Source organism: Rhinoderma darwinii, chromosome 8 (genome assembly GCF_050947455.1).
Source record: "Rhinoderma darwinii isolate aRhiDar2 chromosome 8, aRhiDar2.hap1, whole genome shotgun sequence".
Taxonomy (NCBI): Eukaryota; Metazoa; Chordata; class Amphibia; order Anura; family Rhinodermatidae; genus Rhinoderma; species Rhinoderma darwinii.
This window is the reverse complement of record NC_134694.1, coordinates 107,268,907-107,286,662: the sequence shown is the minus strand read 5'-3', so window position 1 is coordinate 107,286,662 and position 17,756 is coordinate 107,268,907. Positions and strand designations below refer to the sequence as shown.

Here is a 17,756-nt window from a genome sequence, read left to right as displayed (position 1 = left end):
CTGCACAAAGATGGCCGCCAACCAGATTCAAGTACAGGCTCGGTGACTTACTTCCGGTCCTTACGTCGTCCCAGTCTTTAGCTCCAAGATGGCGGCCGCCACAGGTCGAAACGGCGTGGAGCAGCGCTCCGATTTTTTGGGGTTCACTCTCTTGTCCAAGTGTGGTGAGAAGAAGAACGCGCCAAAGAGAAAACGGGTCAACAGAAACAAGAAGAAGAACTGGAAAAAGCACATCGATGTCTGCGATGTGGAGGAGTTCATGGACGATGTGCGGCTGCAGGAGAGGACCGTCGGGTGAGGAGGGGGGAGACATGGGGGCTGGGAGGTTATCTGCAGGGTTAGGCTGCTGTAAAGATAACCAAACGGCCATTAATAGCCTGTATGCCGTGCTCTGCCGCGCTCCACCTGCTGTACAACTACTACTCCCAGGGCATGTTGGGAGTTGTAGTTTCTCAGCAGCTGGCGTATCCCTAGTTACAGAAGTTGCTATGGGGAAATAAAGTAACTCTAAGACCATGTTCACACTTAATGGATTGCAATATATGTGAATAGGGGGATATATATATATAATGCACGGCAGAAATATGAGGGTCCGATGAGGAAATCTGCTGTGGCTTTTCATCACATGCTATGTGGGTTTGCCTAGTGTAAATCCTGACTGTGTGAACAAGCCCTAACCCTTATACACTGACTTGGGTCCTGGATTAAAAATAAATAATAATCCACCTCTGTGGCCTAGGATAAGCTCCGGACGTGTAACTTAAACGTGGGTTGTGTCGGATGCTGAACAGTGGTCTCCGTCACCCGTAGATTATAATGGCATCTGTTAAACGTATGTGATGTGTATGTTAGATGGATCCTATTTCAGACTCTGGCTGACGTGTCGCGGTTAGACTCTGTTCACATCTGCCTACTCTTCCGTTATAGGAGCAGAACGATAGTGACGTCAGTGATTGAAATGTGCCTTTGCTGATGGGGTTTTGCCATTGTCTGTATTTCTATCCGCTATTATAGCCCCACGTGCTGCGTTAGGCTAGATTCACACGAGCATGTTCGGTCCGTAAAGGACGGAACGTACTTTGGCCGCAAGTCCCGGACCGAACACAGTGCAGGGAGCCGGGCTCCTAGCATCATAGTTATGTACGATGCTAGGAGTCCCTGCCTCTCCGTGGAACTACAGTCCTGTACTGAAAACATGATTACAGTACGGGACAATTGTCCCGCAGCGAGGCAGGGACTACTAGCGTTGTACATAACTATGATGCTAGGAGCCCGGCTCCCTGCAATGTGTTCGGTCCGGGACTTGCGGCCAAAATACGTTCCGTCCTTTACGGACGTAACATGGTCGTGTAAATCCAGCCTTACGTTGTCCAGGATATTTGGTGGAATCTGCGATGGAGGCTCCTAATAAAGCATCCAGCGCAGATGTGAGCACCGCTTTAGATATCCGTCACCCGTGAACTATAATAGTATCCGTTTAATTTATACGTCAAAAAAGGCTATTGAAAACCCATGACTTCTATGTTAAACGGATGCCATGCGGTGGCTTGCATCACCCATAGGCTTCCATCAAAAATCAAAGTACCACGTGGTATATGTTTTTTTACGGGAATCTGTGTTATGGAATATTGTATAGGGGCAATTACATCCCTGGGGCTGCCCTGGACTGAGGTAAAGCAGCCAGGCCCGCAGCTTCTCTGAAGGTCTTGCCGTGCGGGTGGGTGTGCGGTTCTCCGTGTGGATCCCACAGAGCTGACTTTTTATATCCGTAATAAAGGGGAACTGAACTTTTAAACTTTTGACACATGTTCGAAGTTTGATTGGTCCGAGACCCCATCGATTGCTGAAGTTCAACTGCAGGAGCTCTCGGGTGAGCCCTGTGACGCGTCGTTTCTGATTGGCTTTCCTCAGTGCGGCGCACGGGCTCAGTAGAAAGTCTGAGTCCGTACACCGCTCGCTCCTCTTCCAGGAAAGCCGATCAGAAGCGGAGCGCTCGCCCGAGGACTTCTGCACCTTCATTTTAGTGAATACTCCAAGCAGTTCGTCCATAGGAGTGTCCCACTCAGGAGGCCCCCTCCCTCTATAATATTTAGGGCTTGCGGGCAGGACCTTTCTAATGCACGTTACGCCAATGTATTGTCTATTCTACCGCTGCTGCAGCCGTTTCCTTTATTTGACCGTATCTGCTTTCTCACAGGGGTCTGCTGGCAGAAAAAGCGAATGAAAACTTGTTCTTTGTAGACACCGGCAAAAATAAAAAAGGTGAGAACATTACTGGGGGGGCTCATAACCGATGTGTTGCCTAGTGGGTTCCCTTCAATGAGCAGATGACTTGCAGAATATCTGCGGATGTAGCAGTTTTTGGGCAATATGGCTGCCGTTCTAATTCCGGCCAGGGTTGTCACGGCTTTCCCAGCTTTAATGCAGGCAACCTGTTCTGCCCCCGCAGCTAGGAAGGGTTAGTAACTTGCGTTTTAAAGTGGATCTGTCGTATATTTATACTGTGATATCAGGACGGCATAAAGAGGTAATGGGTACAATTATTTCAGCGTGCTATTATGTAGGTGCCCTAGTTTTGAGAATTTAGTAGCTTTACTTGTGGCGTGCGTCTGGCGCTGCAATATCAAAGGGGTTTTTCCCCATCATCCGTATTTAAATGTGAGCTGTGTGGGGGTCCGGCAGCTGAGACCCCCACCAATCACAAGAGCGGGCTTACCTTGCCGTTCCTGTTAGCCTTATAGGCATGAAGCAGCAGTGAGCATGCTCGACCACCGCTCCATTAATTTCTGAGACTCCCCGGAACGGCAAGTTAAGCCTGTTCTTGTGATGGTGGGGGTCCCAGCTGCCGTACCCCCACCGATCAAATATTTATCACCTATTCTGTGGGCGGGTGATAATTATGGCAAAACCACTAAGTCCAGGTATATTCATGCTCTCCAGATGCTGCTTGAGACTTTTCTCTCGAAGACTAAATGCACATGTTGCAAAATTTGATGCAGAAAATTCACTGCAGATAAAAACCCGACCTGATGTGGTTTTTATTTTCAGATGCAGAAACGGGTGCAAATGTTATACTTTAGATTTTGTTGCTTTTTTTTTTTTTTTATATATATTATAAACTAACTTGTCACATGCAATTCTGAGACGGAAATGCAACATAAAATGACAGATTTTAAAATGTGCACCGCTGGTCATTTTACGTGTGGGAAAATTCTGCAAATGGGATTACTTTAAGTGTTTACTCTGCTCCTACTGTATTCCGCTGCTAGGGAGAAGTGTCGATCTGAGGCGCGGGGGGGGGGGGGATCACGAATATACTTGGACTGAAGATTGCAGCACTGGTTTTAATTTCCTGCTAGCTGCCCATGTGCCCCCTGCTATTGGCCCCGTTAGTTTAGGTGCCATGTAAAAGTAGACTGGTGGGACCACCCACTTGACACCTGATTACAGGGGAATGCAGGCAGCTAGCATGGAAAGAGAACCAGCGCTGCACTCAATGCTGCAACGGCTGAGCTATACAGTGTCGTGGAAGTCAATGGCTCAAAATATATTAGACTGAAATTTAGACGAGTGTTCCAACAGACACTCACGCCAGGCACTTTATCCAGCATCCTAATCGGGAGTTTTTATACCTAATATATAGATAGATAAGAAATAAAACACAGATGCTGCTGGTCTGCTCTAAATACTCCTCTGGGGGTTTATTGCCAAACTCAATATCATTCAAAAGGGGTGTAGGCTTGAGGTTAACCAATCAGAGACAATGTGACCATTTCTTCAGCCAATAGCAGACCATAAGAATTTTTCAGGTACATCTTCATTAAAATTCTGACATCAGGTAACACCTGGAGACAAATACAATAGTGGTGTTACTCTTCTTTCCCATGGGGGCGTTCGTTGAAATAGTCACAATTTATGTCTGGGCGTTCAGCCAACCCGCTAGCATAGATGTATGAAGGCCATGCAAAGAACACTAAAAGATAAGACATTTCTTTGAGACTCCTCTAGAATTATATAGAGGAAAGGTCATTACAAAATGGAGAATACTTATCTTAGTAATTCGGAATCCTGCTTGATAATTCATAATGTAATTTTAATACAGAGAATATAAGCAAATAAAGCATCCTTCACAACCGCTTGTTGTACATGTGATGTCCTCCTTTAAAGATTAAGGTCTCCTTACCTTATAATAATATCAAGGCCCGTTTACATTGACCATTTACAGTCACAATTCCGCATTTCCAACAATTGTGAGGGTCCTCGTGAAAATAGAGGAAGAGCAACAATAAAGCTGAACTTTACCTATTGTACTGCTGTAAACGCAATGTCTATACCGAAATGCTGCTCATAGGGAAAGTTATATTTACAATAGGCATTACAGCACTGCCTGGGGGTAATAATTGAGTATTTTGCTTTTAACCTTTGCAGGCTCTAGTTCTAAAGCTTGCCTATTTTTGTATTGTCAGGTGGCAGAAAGCTAAAGAAACGCATCAAACCTCTGAGGATCGACCTCATTCTGCAACCAGATTCCAAAGTGCCAGCACCCAAAGAGTGAGTATTAGTATTAAAGGGGTTTCCAGTTTGGGGGCTGTTTTTTATATTGATGACCTATCCACAGGATAGGTCATGAGTATATGATCGGTGGAGGTCTGACACCTGGGCCCCGCACCGATCACCTGTTCCTGCTGCCTCTGGGCACTGGAGGCTATGCAGGGGTCGTGCTGGAAGCAGAAGTTGCATACACTGTATAGCGGTTGTGCTGAGTTACTGCAGCTCTGCTCCTGTTCCTATTCACTACTACAGGATGTCCGCTATACAGCAGTCGGAGCCTTTTACTCATATTGTGGGATCAGCTGATTGGTGCCCGGTTTTACATAAAGCTTAATCTTTGTATGAAAATTCTACAACTTTCGAATGTACATTGGCTCGTTTTCTCACCGTTTTTATTTGAGTTATTAGTTTGCTGTCAGTGAATGGTGTTAGGCAGCAAACCTGCTGTATCCAGTGCAGACTATGTTCTGTGAGGTAAACCGCCTGTACTCCGGACTGATACATTGTAGCAAACTATCGGATTTGTGCTGCTGATGTATTTAGCTCACGAATTTCTCATTCATTCGCTCATCTGGAGTACGATGAGGAACAAAGGCAAAGTTTAGAAGAAAAAAAATTGTGGAACTTTTCATTATATAGCGATTTCAGCTTTAAAACTCTTAAATGCGTATAATGGATCATAGACTAAGTGTCTGTCCCACATTGTCCACTAGATGGCAGTGTCAGATAACATAATACACGTGATGTATATAAGAGTTGGCTTCAGTGACCATAACCAGGCTCACATTGCAGGTCTCGAGTGTCAAATTGACCCTCAGGGGAGATGACGGTGCAGATTTACATTGGTTGGAACCAATCATTTTTAAGCAGCGTGCCATGATGACAATCGTTAAGTCTATGGCTAGCATCCTAGGTCGGGATCCCTGGCTCAGAACGCCCTATCAGGGACTTTTAAACAATATAAGAAATAATTGTCTAATGCAAGCAACCCCAATCATTGGTATTGGTTTTTTTTCTCGCCTTGGTAACAATCAGTTTTACAAATCGTATGAGAAGATTTAAGAAATTCTCTTCTCAGATTTTGTACTCTGCTCCATATTGCGATCAGCAGTGGCAGGAGGAGGTGTTGTTTCTTGGTCATTAGCTGCAGCTTTGAGGGACGAGAGTTCCTGCCGGGAGGGGGTAGACCATCCTCTACTGTGACGGCAGTCAATCACTCAGGATGCTGGAGAGCTGCCATGTTACTGACCTCCTTCTCTCCACAGCATTTTATCTCACCAGGTGCCCAATGGCAGAAAGTTGAAGAGGAAACGGGAACGAGAGGAGAAACTGGAAAAAAGGGGAATTCTTCCCCGTACAGACAGACTTCTCCTGGCACAAGACAAATCCACCTCGGCACCTAAAGACGAGGCCAACAACAACCCAGCCAGAGGCTTCTATGATCTCTGGGCCCAGCAGAGTACGTGGATTCAATGATCGTTTCACATAAAAACATGTCCACTTTCTGCGCGTCGCATATTAACCCTACTGCCCTTTCTCTATAGATCCCCTGGATATTGCAGTTGAAGGACAAGACCAGTGGTATTTAGAACAAACCAAGAAGAGCCGTGTTAAGGTGAGCCTGGAGTTGAAAGTTGTGCTGTTACACTCTTGCTCCTCCTGGAAATGACCATTCTCAACGCTTTGACACTGTCCGCGCTGATTGTGCAGTGTCGTCTAGGGGCACACCCCCATTGACAAGGGAGATGGTGTCACCCAATTGTGTTCATACAGTTCCAAGAGGAATAACCGAGGAACGGCTCAATGTGAAGTTCTAGGGAGATGCTTGCTACAGAATATTTTTATTGAGGGATGTGGGAGTGCATTTACTAAAACAGACCGGTCAGGAGAGCGCACAGTTCCTCTTTAAGAATGTGCTGAGAAATTGGTTAAAGTTACTTGTTTAAACACTAATGTTGCCCTGCTGATTCAGATAACTGTTACCGTTCTGATTTCTGTCAGGTGATGAGAGACCTTGTGTGGGTCCAAATCACCAACTTTACACCCTTCCTGGCTTGAACGGTGGCAGCAATGCTTGTATATATGGGGACGTTGATGTTTGTGGTGATTTAACGACGCTGCACTTGGCAGAAATCAGAATGTTGTCAGAATTTTCGTTTTGCAGCCTCGGACTTAAGCATAAACAATGCTAGGAAACCATCTTTGTTAACCCGTTAGTGACCGACACATCGTGTTTCTACGTCGGTCACTAACGGGCCTTATTCCGATGCCATAGACTTTTTACGTCGCGGCATCGGAATAAGTAAACAGAGCAGGGAACTGTCAAATCTCCCTGCTCTCAGCTGCTAGAGGCAGCTGAGGGCTGGGGGCGTCCCTGCTCTGCCGGGTGAGATCGATATTCGTATCGATCTCACCCGTTTAACCCCTCAGATGCGGTGCACAATAGCGAGCACCGCATCTGAGTGGTTTTGGAGAGAGGGAGGGAGCTCCCTCTCTCCCCCACCGACACCCGGCGATACGATCGCCGAGTGTCTGTGTCTCTAATGGCAGCCGGGGGTCTAATAAAGGCCCCCAGTTCTGCCTGGAGTGAATGCCTGCTAGATCATGCCGCAGGAATGACCTAGCAGATGCCTGTCCGTGTTAAACGGACAGGCAGTAATACACTGCAATACAGAAGTATTGCAGTGTATTATAAATGCGATCGCAGAATCGCATATTATAGTCTCCTAATGGGATTAGTAAAAAAGTGAAAAAAAAGTTTAATAAAGTTAATTAAAAAAAAAAATGAAAAACCCAGCTTTTCCCCTTACAAAATGCTTTACTATTAAAAAAAAAAATAAAGTTAAAAAGTTACACATATTTGGTATCGCCGCGTCCGTAACGACCCCGACTATAAATCTATTACATTATTTAACCCGCACGGTGAACGCCGTAAAAAATGTAATAAAAACGATGGAAAAATTGCTGTTTTCTGTGAATCCTGACTTTAAAAAAATTTAATAAGTGATCAAAAAGTCGCATCTACTCCAAAATGGTACAGATAAAAACTACAAGCCGTCCCGCAAAAAAAAAGCCCTCATACAACCGCATCGGCGAAAAAATGAAAAACGTTACAGCTCTTCAAATATGGAGACACAAAAACAAATCATTTTGAAAAAAAAGCGTTTTCACTGTGTAAAAGTAGTAAAACATACAAAAACTATACAAATTTGGTATCGTTGCAATCGTAACAACCCGCTGAATAAAGTTGTTGTGTTATTTATACCACACGGTAAACGGCGTAGATTTAGGACGCAAAAAAGAGTGGCGTAATTTCAGGTTTTTTTCTATTCCCCCCCCCCCCCCCCCCCAAAAAAAAGTTGTTAATAGTTAATCAATAAATAATATGTACCTAAAAATGGTGCTATTAAAAAATACAACTTGTCCCACAAAAAACAAGACCTTATACAGCTATGTCGACGCAAAAATAAGGTTATAGCTCTTGGAATGCGACGATTGAAAAACGTAAAAAATAGCTTGGTCATTAAGGTCTAAAATAGGCTGGTCATTAAGGGGTTAAAGGGCGTTTACGTGTCTAACCCCCACACCCCCCTTATATTCCTGTGAATGTCCTCTCATTGTCCCCGTCCCTACTCCTTTCTGTTAAATGCGGCGAGACTTGTATATAGGGACAAGCAGAGCCCACGCTGTGCAGGAATATCCACGCACACTACAGACGTACAGAGAACTAATAATTACTGGTGCAATCGTGTGATACATTTTTTCTTATAAATCTGTTCCAATGTCCATTTAACTTATATCGCGTATTGGCGCCTGTCTCCTCCGCAGCGTCCTGAAAGGATGAACAAAAAACCATCTGAGCTCCCAGCGGTTGAAGTTGTTGCTCCCGGCGCCTCCTATAACCCATCCTACGAATCCCATCAGGTGAGTGACATGGCTGGCGTTTTAATTGATACTTTTTTTTTGTATTCTACCAAATGTCATAATACAATATCTCATTCTGCATCCAGACGCTGCTGCTGAAGGCTCACGAGGTAGAAGTCAAAAAGCTGAAAGAGGAGGAGAAGCTGAACAGACAGCTGAAGTTTCCCACCAAGGCTGAAGCTCCCACAGAGGTCTGTATATCCCCCACTATACCCAATACACAGTAGTGCTTCACTGCATGTGATTCCAAGCGGTTAGAAGGTCTCTGTTGCCTCAGACGTCGAATTTTTAGATCTGTCAATTCATGTTTCTTTGTATCTGCCTCAACAGGAAAGCAAGTTAAGGGAGCTGTGCGAGGGTCTAGTGGAGGAATCTGATGACGACGATGATCCTTCAGGAGTCGAAGGGAAACCTGAGCAGAAGGCGATATCCCTGCCTCGGAGAGAGCGGAAGACAGAACGGCAAAGAAAGAAGGAGAAAGAAGCCAAAACCCTGGTGAGATTGTCTTTATTCGAATGCGGTTTATGCTTTTCCACTTGGGGTGTTCTGGCATTTTATATTGATGGCCTTAGGAAAGGCAATCGGTCTGATCAGTGGAGTTTCCTCCCCTGGGACCCCATTTGATTAGCAAAGCAACAACACTGTAACGCGGCCCCTTCACTGCATTATCTGGCACGGAGACGTCTCTGCGCTTATGGTACTGAAGCTCTGTTCATTCAAGTAAAGGGGCTGCAGAACCCTAACATGCTGCTTCCGCTATATGTTCTGCTTGTCGGTGGGGAAAATTTAAAATAAGCAGTCACAACGCGGACCTCTCCTGATTGATTTCCCATTTGGACTCTTGATCAGAGGTAGCTCTGGTTGTAAATATCATGTGACCTCATCTAGGGTCCTGTGACCTCTACCTCCGTTGAGTTAAGTAGTGATGCCCTTCTCACGGATTGCAAATCCCGGCCTGATTCATTGTTGTCTGGGCATACAGCCAATACCAGCTTAATTCCACCTCTTCTGTCAAGGTGCTTCCCCCCCCCGGCTGGTCTATTCTGCATCAGGTTTCCCATGTGAATTTCATAGATTGAATCTGTTTAATCTCGTCGGTGAAAGGTGGGTGGTCATGGAAGAAACTGATCAGTTATGGATCTGTCAGATCAGCTGCCTCGCTTACAGCTGATCACATCTTCCAACATCTATCCAGTGACTTCCATGAGGGATTTTCATGGCTAAGACGGGAAATATGAAATTCACTGAATATCTGCATGTGATCAGGTGACCAGACACCACTGCTGAAAGGGCGTAATTCCTATAAAACTATTAAAGGGTTGTATTGGTTTTAGTAAAATAAGGCCTATGAAAAGTTCAGCAATTTTGTAATATATTTTATGTATCTTTTACTTTTTTTTTTTTTTTAAGATCTCTGCTTGTAGTCATGGAGTAGGAACCTTCGTTGGTGTGTAGATCTTAGAGTGCTCAAATGTGGTCATCGTGTGACCAGGACAGTTTTTTATCCCCCTGATGCAAACAATGAATGTTTCTATTCAATGACTACAGCAGAGATCTTGAAAACCGTGAGGATATACAGAAGGTAAATTCTAAAACTACAGAACTTTTCTCTTAAACAATATTTACGTTTAGTTGCGGAAACTGGAATACCCTAAGGTTTAGCTGACTCTGGGATCACTGGCAGAAAGTTCAGAAATAGCCTGTCTCCTTGATCACGGCTTTCTCCAATATCTCTGGAGACCTAATGTGAGTCATAGTAGCATGCCATGTTATATATAAGCTGCTGACTTTGGTCAGTGCTTCTTTAGAGCCCTGCGTCTTCTGTTATATTGTCTTTCTGCCCTGTGATGAGATCCATCCTTGCGCTGTGAGCATTTCCGACATTGCATGCTGGGAATGTGATGCAAACTCTGGGTGCCCTGGGGCTATGGTCTGTTTTCCATCTCCAGGGTCTGAGGGTAGAAAGCAATTGTAACCTATGTGGTAGCGTTGGTTGGCTCAATTAAACGGGGGAAACAGACAACCCTAGTCCTATTAGGGCATATGGACATACTAGAGGGGAGCTGCTAAGTAAGAGACTGCCGCTCTGGAGGACTCCACCTATCTATACAGTATGTTTTGTCTTCATTAGACCAGACTACACAGAGCTTGCTGTCTGTTACCATGGAGACTCCTAGGTCTGCATAGGAGCTGTAGGCACAGCACTATAGTACATTTTTAATTAAGACCTATTGCAAAACTGCTTTATTTTTTTGATTAGATGCAATGGCACAATAAAAAAATGTTTATGTTAATAAAGCATTAATCTTCTGTTTGAAAGAAACGGCATGATTGTATACTGTGCTGTATTTAGGTTGCGTGGTCTACCTCCCTCTTTTCTGCAGAGTAAATACTCAAAATGGATTTTATTTTACAGAAAGCCCGTCAAGAAACCGAGAAAACAGAGCGACTGCGACGACAAGGTCTCTTCCAGCTGAAATCCATCCAGACAACTCTGAAGTCTAGACAGAATGAGCTCTTAAGACGCAAAAAGCTCCGTGATGAGAACCGAAAAGCAAAGGCCTTGCAGCCAAAGAGACTGGGCCGTCTAAAGTGAGTGGATGTGTGATTGGTGGCTTCATATTGGGGTAAACAACATGGCTTATTTTTTTCTAGAAATGGCACCACACCTAAAGTGGGTTGAGCGAAGGTGCAATACCACACACAACCTGCTGTGGTGCTGTTTTTTGAAAGCTTGCAGCCATGTTTTCCTAATCCTGCCCCTTTACATTTATTGAGAGCGTAAAGGCTTCAGGACCAGAACTCTGCCCTGTGATGAGACACATCCTTGCGCTGTGATAATTTTCAGCTTTGCTGGAAATGTGATGCCAACACTGGGTGCCCTGGAGCTGGGTGTGTCCACCTATTCTGGGGCCTGAGGGCAGAGGACTGAGTGGTGTACGAGATGCGGTTACCCCCATTCTGCTTTTTCTTGTCCTTTGCACATTCTCTCCTTGCTGAGGTGCCAAGCGGCGTAAGGGGAAGACGACTGTTCTGGACACGCTTCTGGCCTGTCAGGTCACTTGCTAAAGAGCGTCAATATACGAGGATTAAATGAAAAATTCTTATTTTATGCCTGATCTAAGAGAAATAGTATATTTGATTCTGGGACAAACCCTGGATTCAGTCTTTAGATTTTTTTTTTTTTTTTTTTTTTTTAATCAGTCTCTTCACACAGCGTTTGTTTATGGCCATTCTCTAGGTAGGACACTGTTTTCTGTAGACTTCGATAGGTTTATTCATACGCTATAATAAAAATGCCTCAATCTACAAAAATACCCTATTTAAGCACTTAACTTTAAAAAAAAAAAAAAAAAAATGCATTTACCTTTTTCGCGAAATTGTAAAAGCAAAAAAACCTGGGTGAAAAATCCCGACCAAAAGGGGGTTTTCCGACCATTAGAACTCGCTCCACTTTTAACCCGTCGCATTTCTATTTAAAGGTATCAGGAGCCTGACATAGATATCCTGCTGAGCGAAGAGCTTACCGATTCACTGAGGAAACTAAAGGTAAAACTTATTAAGGTTTCTTAGACTTTGCAATAAAATCATTCTCCTGTCCTAAAGCTCTCGCTGGTGGCTTCAGAAGGTGATTGGTAAGTAGATTATCTTTTTTGAGCACTTGACATACTTAGCAAAACACTTGAGTAACAAGGGAATGTTCTTTGCCTGCAGCCCGAGGGGAGCGTTACCAAAGACAGGTTTAAGAGTTTCCAGAAGAGAAACCTCATCGAACCAAGGGAGCGTGCAAAGTAAGTGCTGGGGGCGTGGGTGGGCACTTCACATATATTTTGTCAATGTTTATAATGCAAACCATTTAATTTCAATTAAATGGATGCAAATTCTATATTGATAGATTTATTTTTTTATTAAATCTTTTCCTCTACTGTTAGGCTCTGTTCACAACGCCGTCATGACAGTAGTGCCGGGACCATCAACCGACAGACCCCATTGCTTATAATGGGTTCCGTCGTCGTGCCCACTGTTTTGACGGGCAGAATAGCCCTGCATGCTGCACTACTCTTTCCGTCAAATATGACATAACGGTCGACGGAGGCTCTGAGTGGTGTGAACTCTGCCTTATCCTGAAAGTGGAGTACTTCTGTTCAGGATTAATAAGAATGCTATAGAACGTTATGTCGACACCGTTTGGCATGACTGATGGCGTTGCCCCAAATGAAATGGTGCTACTCTTGATCATGAACTGTGTATACCAATGCAGTGCTTATTTAAAGAGGTTTTCAGAGCTACTTAAAGAGGCTCTGTCACCACATTATAAGTGCCCTATCGCCTACAGAAGGAGATCGGCGCTGTAATGTAAGTGACAGTAATGCTTTTTATTTAGAAAAACGATCTGTTTTCACCACTTTTATTAGCGATTTTAGATTTATGCTAATGAGTTGCTTAATCCCCAAATGGGCGTGTTTTACTTTGGTCAGCGTCATACACTCCTCTGTACAACGCCCACTTGGTCTAATCAGTGACCAATCAGCCTCATTCACTCCTCCATTCATTTACTCAGCACATAGGGATCCTGCTAGATCCTTATGTGCTGTCTTCTACGAACACATTAACAATACTGAAGTCTTTAGACAGTGAATAGACATTCCACGGGATGTCTATTCACAATCCCTGCACTTCGTTACTGTTTCTGTCGTAGTTACAGCAGAGGAAACGTAATCTCCATGTTACTTGTCATCTACAGCTTAATCTCGCGAGATCTCGCTGTAAATGACAGGTTACAACGAGATTACGCTTTGCTCTGCTGTAACTACCACAGGAACAGTAACGAAGTGCAGGGATTGTGAATAGACATCCCGTGGAATGTCTATTCACTGTCTAAACACTTCAGTATTGTTAATGTGTTCGTATAAGACAGCACATAAGGATCTAGCAAGATCCCTATGCGCTGAGTGAATGGAGAAGAGTGCATGAGGCTGATTGGTCACTGATTGGTCAGCGTCATACACTCCTCTGTACAACGCCCACTTGGTCTAAAGTAAAAACACGCCCACTTGGGGATTAAGCAACTCATTAGCATAAATCTAAAATCGCCAATAAAAGTGGTGAAAACAGATCGTTTTTCTAAATAAAAAGCACTGCTGTCACCTACATTACAGCGCCGATCTCCTTATGTAGGAGACAGGGCACTTATAATGTGGTGACAGTCCCTTTAAATTGGCTAATGCAGGAGGGATGCAAAAGAAGCCATTACTTCCCTCACAGATTCTCGTTGTTCCAGCACCGCTGCTCCGTTCCTCTGCGCCGCTGTGTATTGACGTACCTGCAGTGATGTGCCCGTATACCCACGTGATCACTGCAGCAAAGCACTGGCCTCAGCGATCCTGTGCAGGCATGTCAACACAGCGGCGGGGAGGAACGGCGTATAGCGACGCCGATATGATGATTTGTGAGGTAAGTAACGGCTTCTTTTTTTTTTTTTTTTGCGCATCTCTCTTGCAATTATTTAAATAACTCTGAAAACCCCCTTAACACCTTCCCGACCGCCCACTGTCTTTTGACGTCAGGCGGTGCAGATGCTTAGTCTACAGAGACGTCTTTTGGCGTCGCTGCAGATGAGGCTGATGAGCGCTCGTGTGAGCGCTCCTCCTCTAAGCAGGAGCTGTTACTAACAGCTCCTGATCTTAGAGCAGCCTCCTGAACACAGCTGGGGTTGGCACACATTCGGACCCCAGCTGTTTAACACTTTGATTGCCGCGGTCCGTGACCGCGGCATGATCAAAGGGAATTCCCTTCTTTGATCGCATCACCGGGATTCCAGTGATGGGATCAAACACGGGAATCCCTCTGCAGTCAGCCCTGGGGACCTACAAAGGACCTCAGGGCTGTCTGTTCCTTGTGCCTGCTTGTTCGGGCACACTATGTACTGCCCGATCAGCAGCCTGTGTCATAGTGACACAGTGTAATGTATTAGCGTACAGAAGTTTTCTAATACATTGCAAGTAAAAAATAAAGTTACAAATAAAGTTATCCCTTGATGGGATTAAAAAAAAAAAAAGTAACAAAACAAATAAATAAAGTCCCAAAAAGTCTTTATTTTGCATTAAATACATTTTATTGCCCCTACACTAAATAAAAACACAACCTACGCATATTAGGTATCTACACGACCGTAATAACCTGAAGAATTAATCGAATGGGTTATTTAGCATGAAACGTGAACGGGATAAAAAATAAACAAAAAAAACTATTCCGAGAATCGCCTTTTCCTATATTCACGCCGTAAAAAAAATTTTTTTTACCCCCAAACTGTGGGGGGAAAAAAAATACTGTTTCTCTCGCATCAGGCCCGGTCATTAAGGGGTTAAGTGACGGGAGCTTATCTGCAATACAATACACCGCCTGTAGCCAGAGGTGTGGTTTCTGCAGGTGAGCAGCCATGTTTTCCATACCGCCTGAATTCCTCATTAATACCAATAGTTTGTTTTTTTTCGGTGCTAAAATGCGTTTAATTAAAATCCTTTATTGTGTGCCCTGCTCTAAACTGATATTTATAACCGAACCAATTTGCTTTATTTTTCTGCAGATTCAAGAGACTTCTGAAGGTGAAATATGTGGAGAAACGAGCGTTCAGAGAAGTCACGTAAGTTATGTGGGACTTTTGCTGCCAACCAAGAACATTCCTGAAATGGGAAGATCTTAGAGCGACAAATTATTCACTGACTGGAGTGCATCAAAGGCGTCCAGATCTGAAGGCTTCTGAACTCGTGGTCTCCATAGGGCTCAAAGAAGGGGTAAAAAAAATAAAGTTTGGTTTTGTTCCAAAAAACTACAATGGAAGTACATGCGCTCTTAATAACTTCTACCACCGACCAATGGAGGGAATCGAGAGCGTCATTCACTTGGCTTTCTGTTGGGCAGAGAATTCTCATCAGGCTGTGTTCACACATTGCACACTTGGTATGGATTCTGCACCAAAACAGCTGCAGCAATCTACAGTACAAGTGAAATCACAGCAGAAAAAATTGATGCAGACTTGAGGGTGTGCTGTGAGTTTTCAACTTCACATCAGGCCCTGTCTGTTGTGGATTGCAACACGTTCCTTTTTTGCAACTGAGATACAACTTAGATACTGCAGTATTACAGCTCTGTGCTTGGTTTGTTAGAAGTTGTAATCCAGGACTCCTAGAGGTCTCTGGGGACATAATATACCCCCGAGTTCATGCAGAGGTCTTGTAAATCAGCGCTATGCTATGACACCGATTTCCTGTGGCTCCATCGTGCTGAGCCACAGGGAGTCTGTGCTGACGTTCGCCTACTTGCCAATGCTCTGCTGTGCCCATGAGGCTTTAGAGAGACCACTACATTTTGTGGTTTGATCACAGACCTAACTCTTTAGGCCAGGATCACACGTGTAGTTTTGATGCAGGTTTTTTTTTATTTTTATTAACCAAACACAGGAGTGTGCACACGGCGATGCGTCAGTATTTTCTTATACCTTTCCTGGATCCCTTTAATGCTTTATGGAAGTTTTGTTGATAACCCAATAGTGCGACTACAATTGCAGGTGCATTTTAAAACCGATAGCATAGTTCTCACCACTGCCCCTAATGGCCATGAAAGGGATTGTGAATTCGGAGCAGCTGGAGAGCAGTGTATGGCCTACCTGTGGGTTACATTTTGTGGTCTCGTGACATCTGTCAGAACTTTATAAACTTCTTTTTTTTTTTTTTTTTTCTCCTTTTTTTTTTTAAAATTAGGGCCTAATTTGGACTTGGGCTTCCCACGCAGGGCTGGCTCTATACTCTGGAGGTCTGCATAAGGCTTTCATCTGGATGGAAGGCGTGATGGTGTCCTCGGTCTCCAGTCCCTTCACTTGCAGCCGGCTCATTATGCCTATCTGATTAACAGGACTCATCAAGTTGCAGCCATCACCTTCCATGTGGATCCAGATTGAATTCTTTCACCTTGGCCACTGTCTGCTGGATATCTGGTATAAGAGCTCTGCAGCACACTCCTCTACCAGACGCTGCAATCCAAATAAGTGATGGCTTCCCCACCCAGCGTCTTGTAACTGCAGCCAGCGATATCCTCCCTAGAATGGCATGGCTGTTACTCCACACATGTTTGCATCGGAAAAGGAAAATTGTAAAATCCTGATGTGTGTGACCTGCAGGGACAGTGGTTAGTCGCGCTGTCTCTCCTGGGTTATACCTCGGACAATATTGCCTTTGGCTTTGTACAACGAGTTTATTTCCTGTGCTAATAAATCTATTTTGGAGTTCCTAATATTTTGCTATCTCACTGTAGCATGCGACAAAATACAGACCATGCCCGCAGTCAAAAAATTATTAGGGTGTTTTCAGAGACTCCAGTGCCGTAAAAACCATGTATATAAATAAAGCATGCATTTTTACCACGATTTGCTGAGTTTTTTTTTAGATGTGGTTGCATTTCTTTTGCAACTGCCTCGGAAAGCAAACCGAATCGCAGTAAACATGCATGCCGTTTTCAGATGCCTTTTTATTCTCATCTCAACATCAATTTACCCCCATAAGTGTTTTTTATTAAAATGTCTTTCTCCCAAAACAGTGGCATTTATGTACATGGGCTGTTTCCGATATTACAGCTCACTTACTCATGAGACTAAGCTGCAATGCTGGTTCTGGCAGCGGGGCTTTAACCCGTTAGTGACCGCCAATACGCCTTTTAACGGCGGGCTTTATTCTGATGCATACGCCTTTTTACGGCACTGCATCAGGATAAAGTAAACAGAGCAGAGAGCGTCAAATCTCCCTGCTCTCAGCTGCTAGAGAGGGCTGGGGGCGTCCCTGCTCTGCCGGGTGAGATCGATATTAGTATCAATCTCACCCGTTTAACCCTTCAGATGCGGTGCACAATAGCGTGCACCGCATCTGAGTGGTTTTGGAGAGAGGGAGGGAGCTCGATCTCTCCCACCGACACCCGGCGATACGTTCGCCGAGTGTTTGTGTCTCCGATGGCAGCCGGGGGCCTAATAAAGGCCCCCAGGTCTGCCTGGAGCGAATGCCTGCTAGATCATGCCGGACAGTATTGCAGTGTATTATAATAGCGTTCGGAGAATCGCATATTAAAGTCCCCTAGTGGGACTAGTTAAAAAGTAAAAAAAAAGTTTAATAAAGTTAATTAAAAAAAAATGAAAAACCCAGCTTTTCCCCTTACAAAATGCTTTACTATTAAAAAAACTAAATAAAGTAAAGTTACACATATTTGGTATCGCCGCGTCCGTAACCACCCCGACT

General features: G+C 44.2%; 1 protein-coding gene across 1 annotated transcript; it reads left to right on the top strand.

Moving 5' to 3' along the window:
• Nucleotides 1-58: 58 nt before the first annotated feature.
• NOP53 (NOP53 ribosome biogenesis factor) lies at nucleotides 59-16,764 on the top strand. Its single transcript, XM_075836227.1, has 13 exons — nucleotides 59-294; nucleotides 2,198-2,262; nucleotides 4,467-4,551; nucleotides 5,817-6,010; nucleotides 6,096-6,166; nucleotides 8,380-8,475; nucleotides 8,562-8,666; nucleotides 8,806-8,970; nucleotides 10,892-11,067; nucleotides 11,958-12,024; nucleotides 12,190-12,266; nucleotides 15,062-15,118; nucleotides 16,236-16,764. The coding sequence occupies exons 1-13, from the start codon at nucleotides 89-91 to the stop codon at nucleotides 16,240-16,242; spliced, it is 1,371 nt and encodes a 456-aa protein (XP_075692342.1). The 5' UTR covers nucleotides 59-88; the 3' UTR covers nucleotides 16,243-16,764.
• Nucleotides 16,765-17,756: the final 992 nt, after the last annotated feature.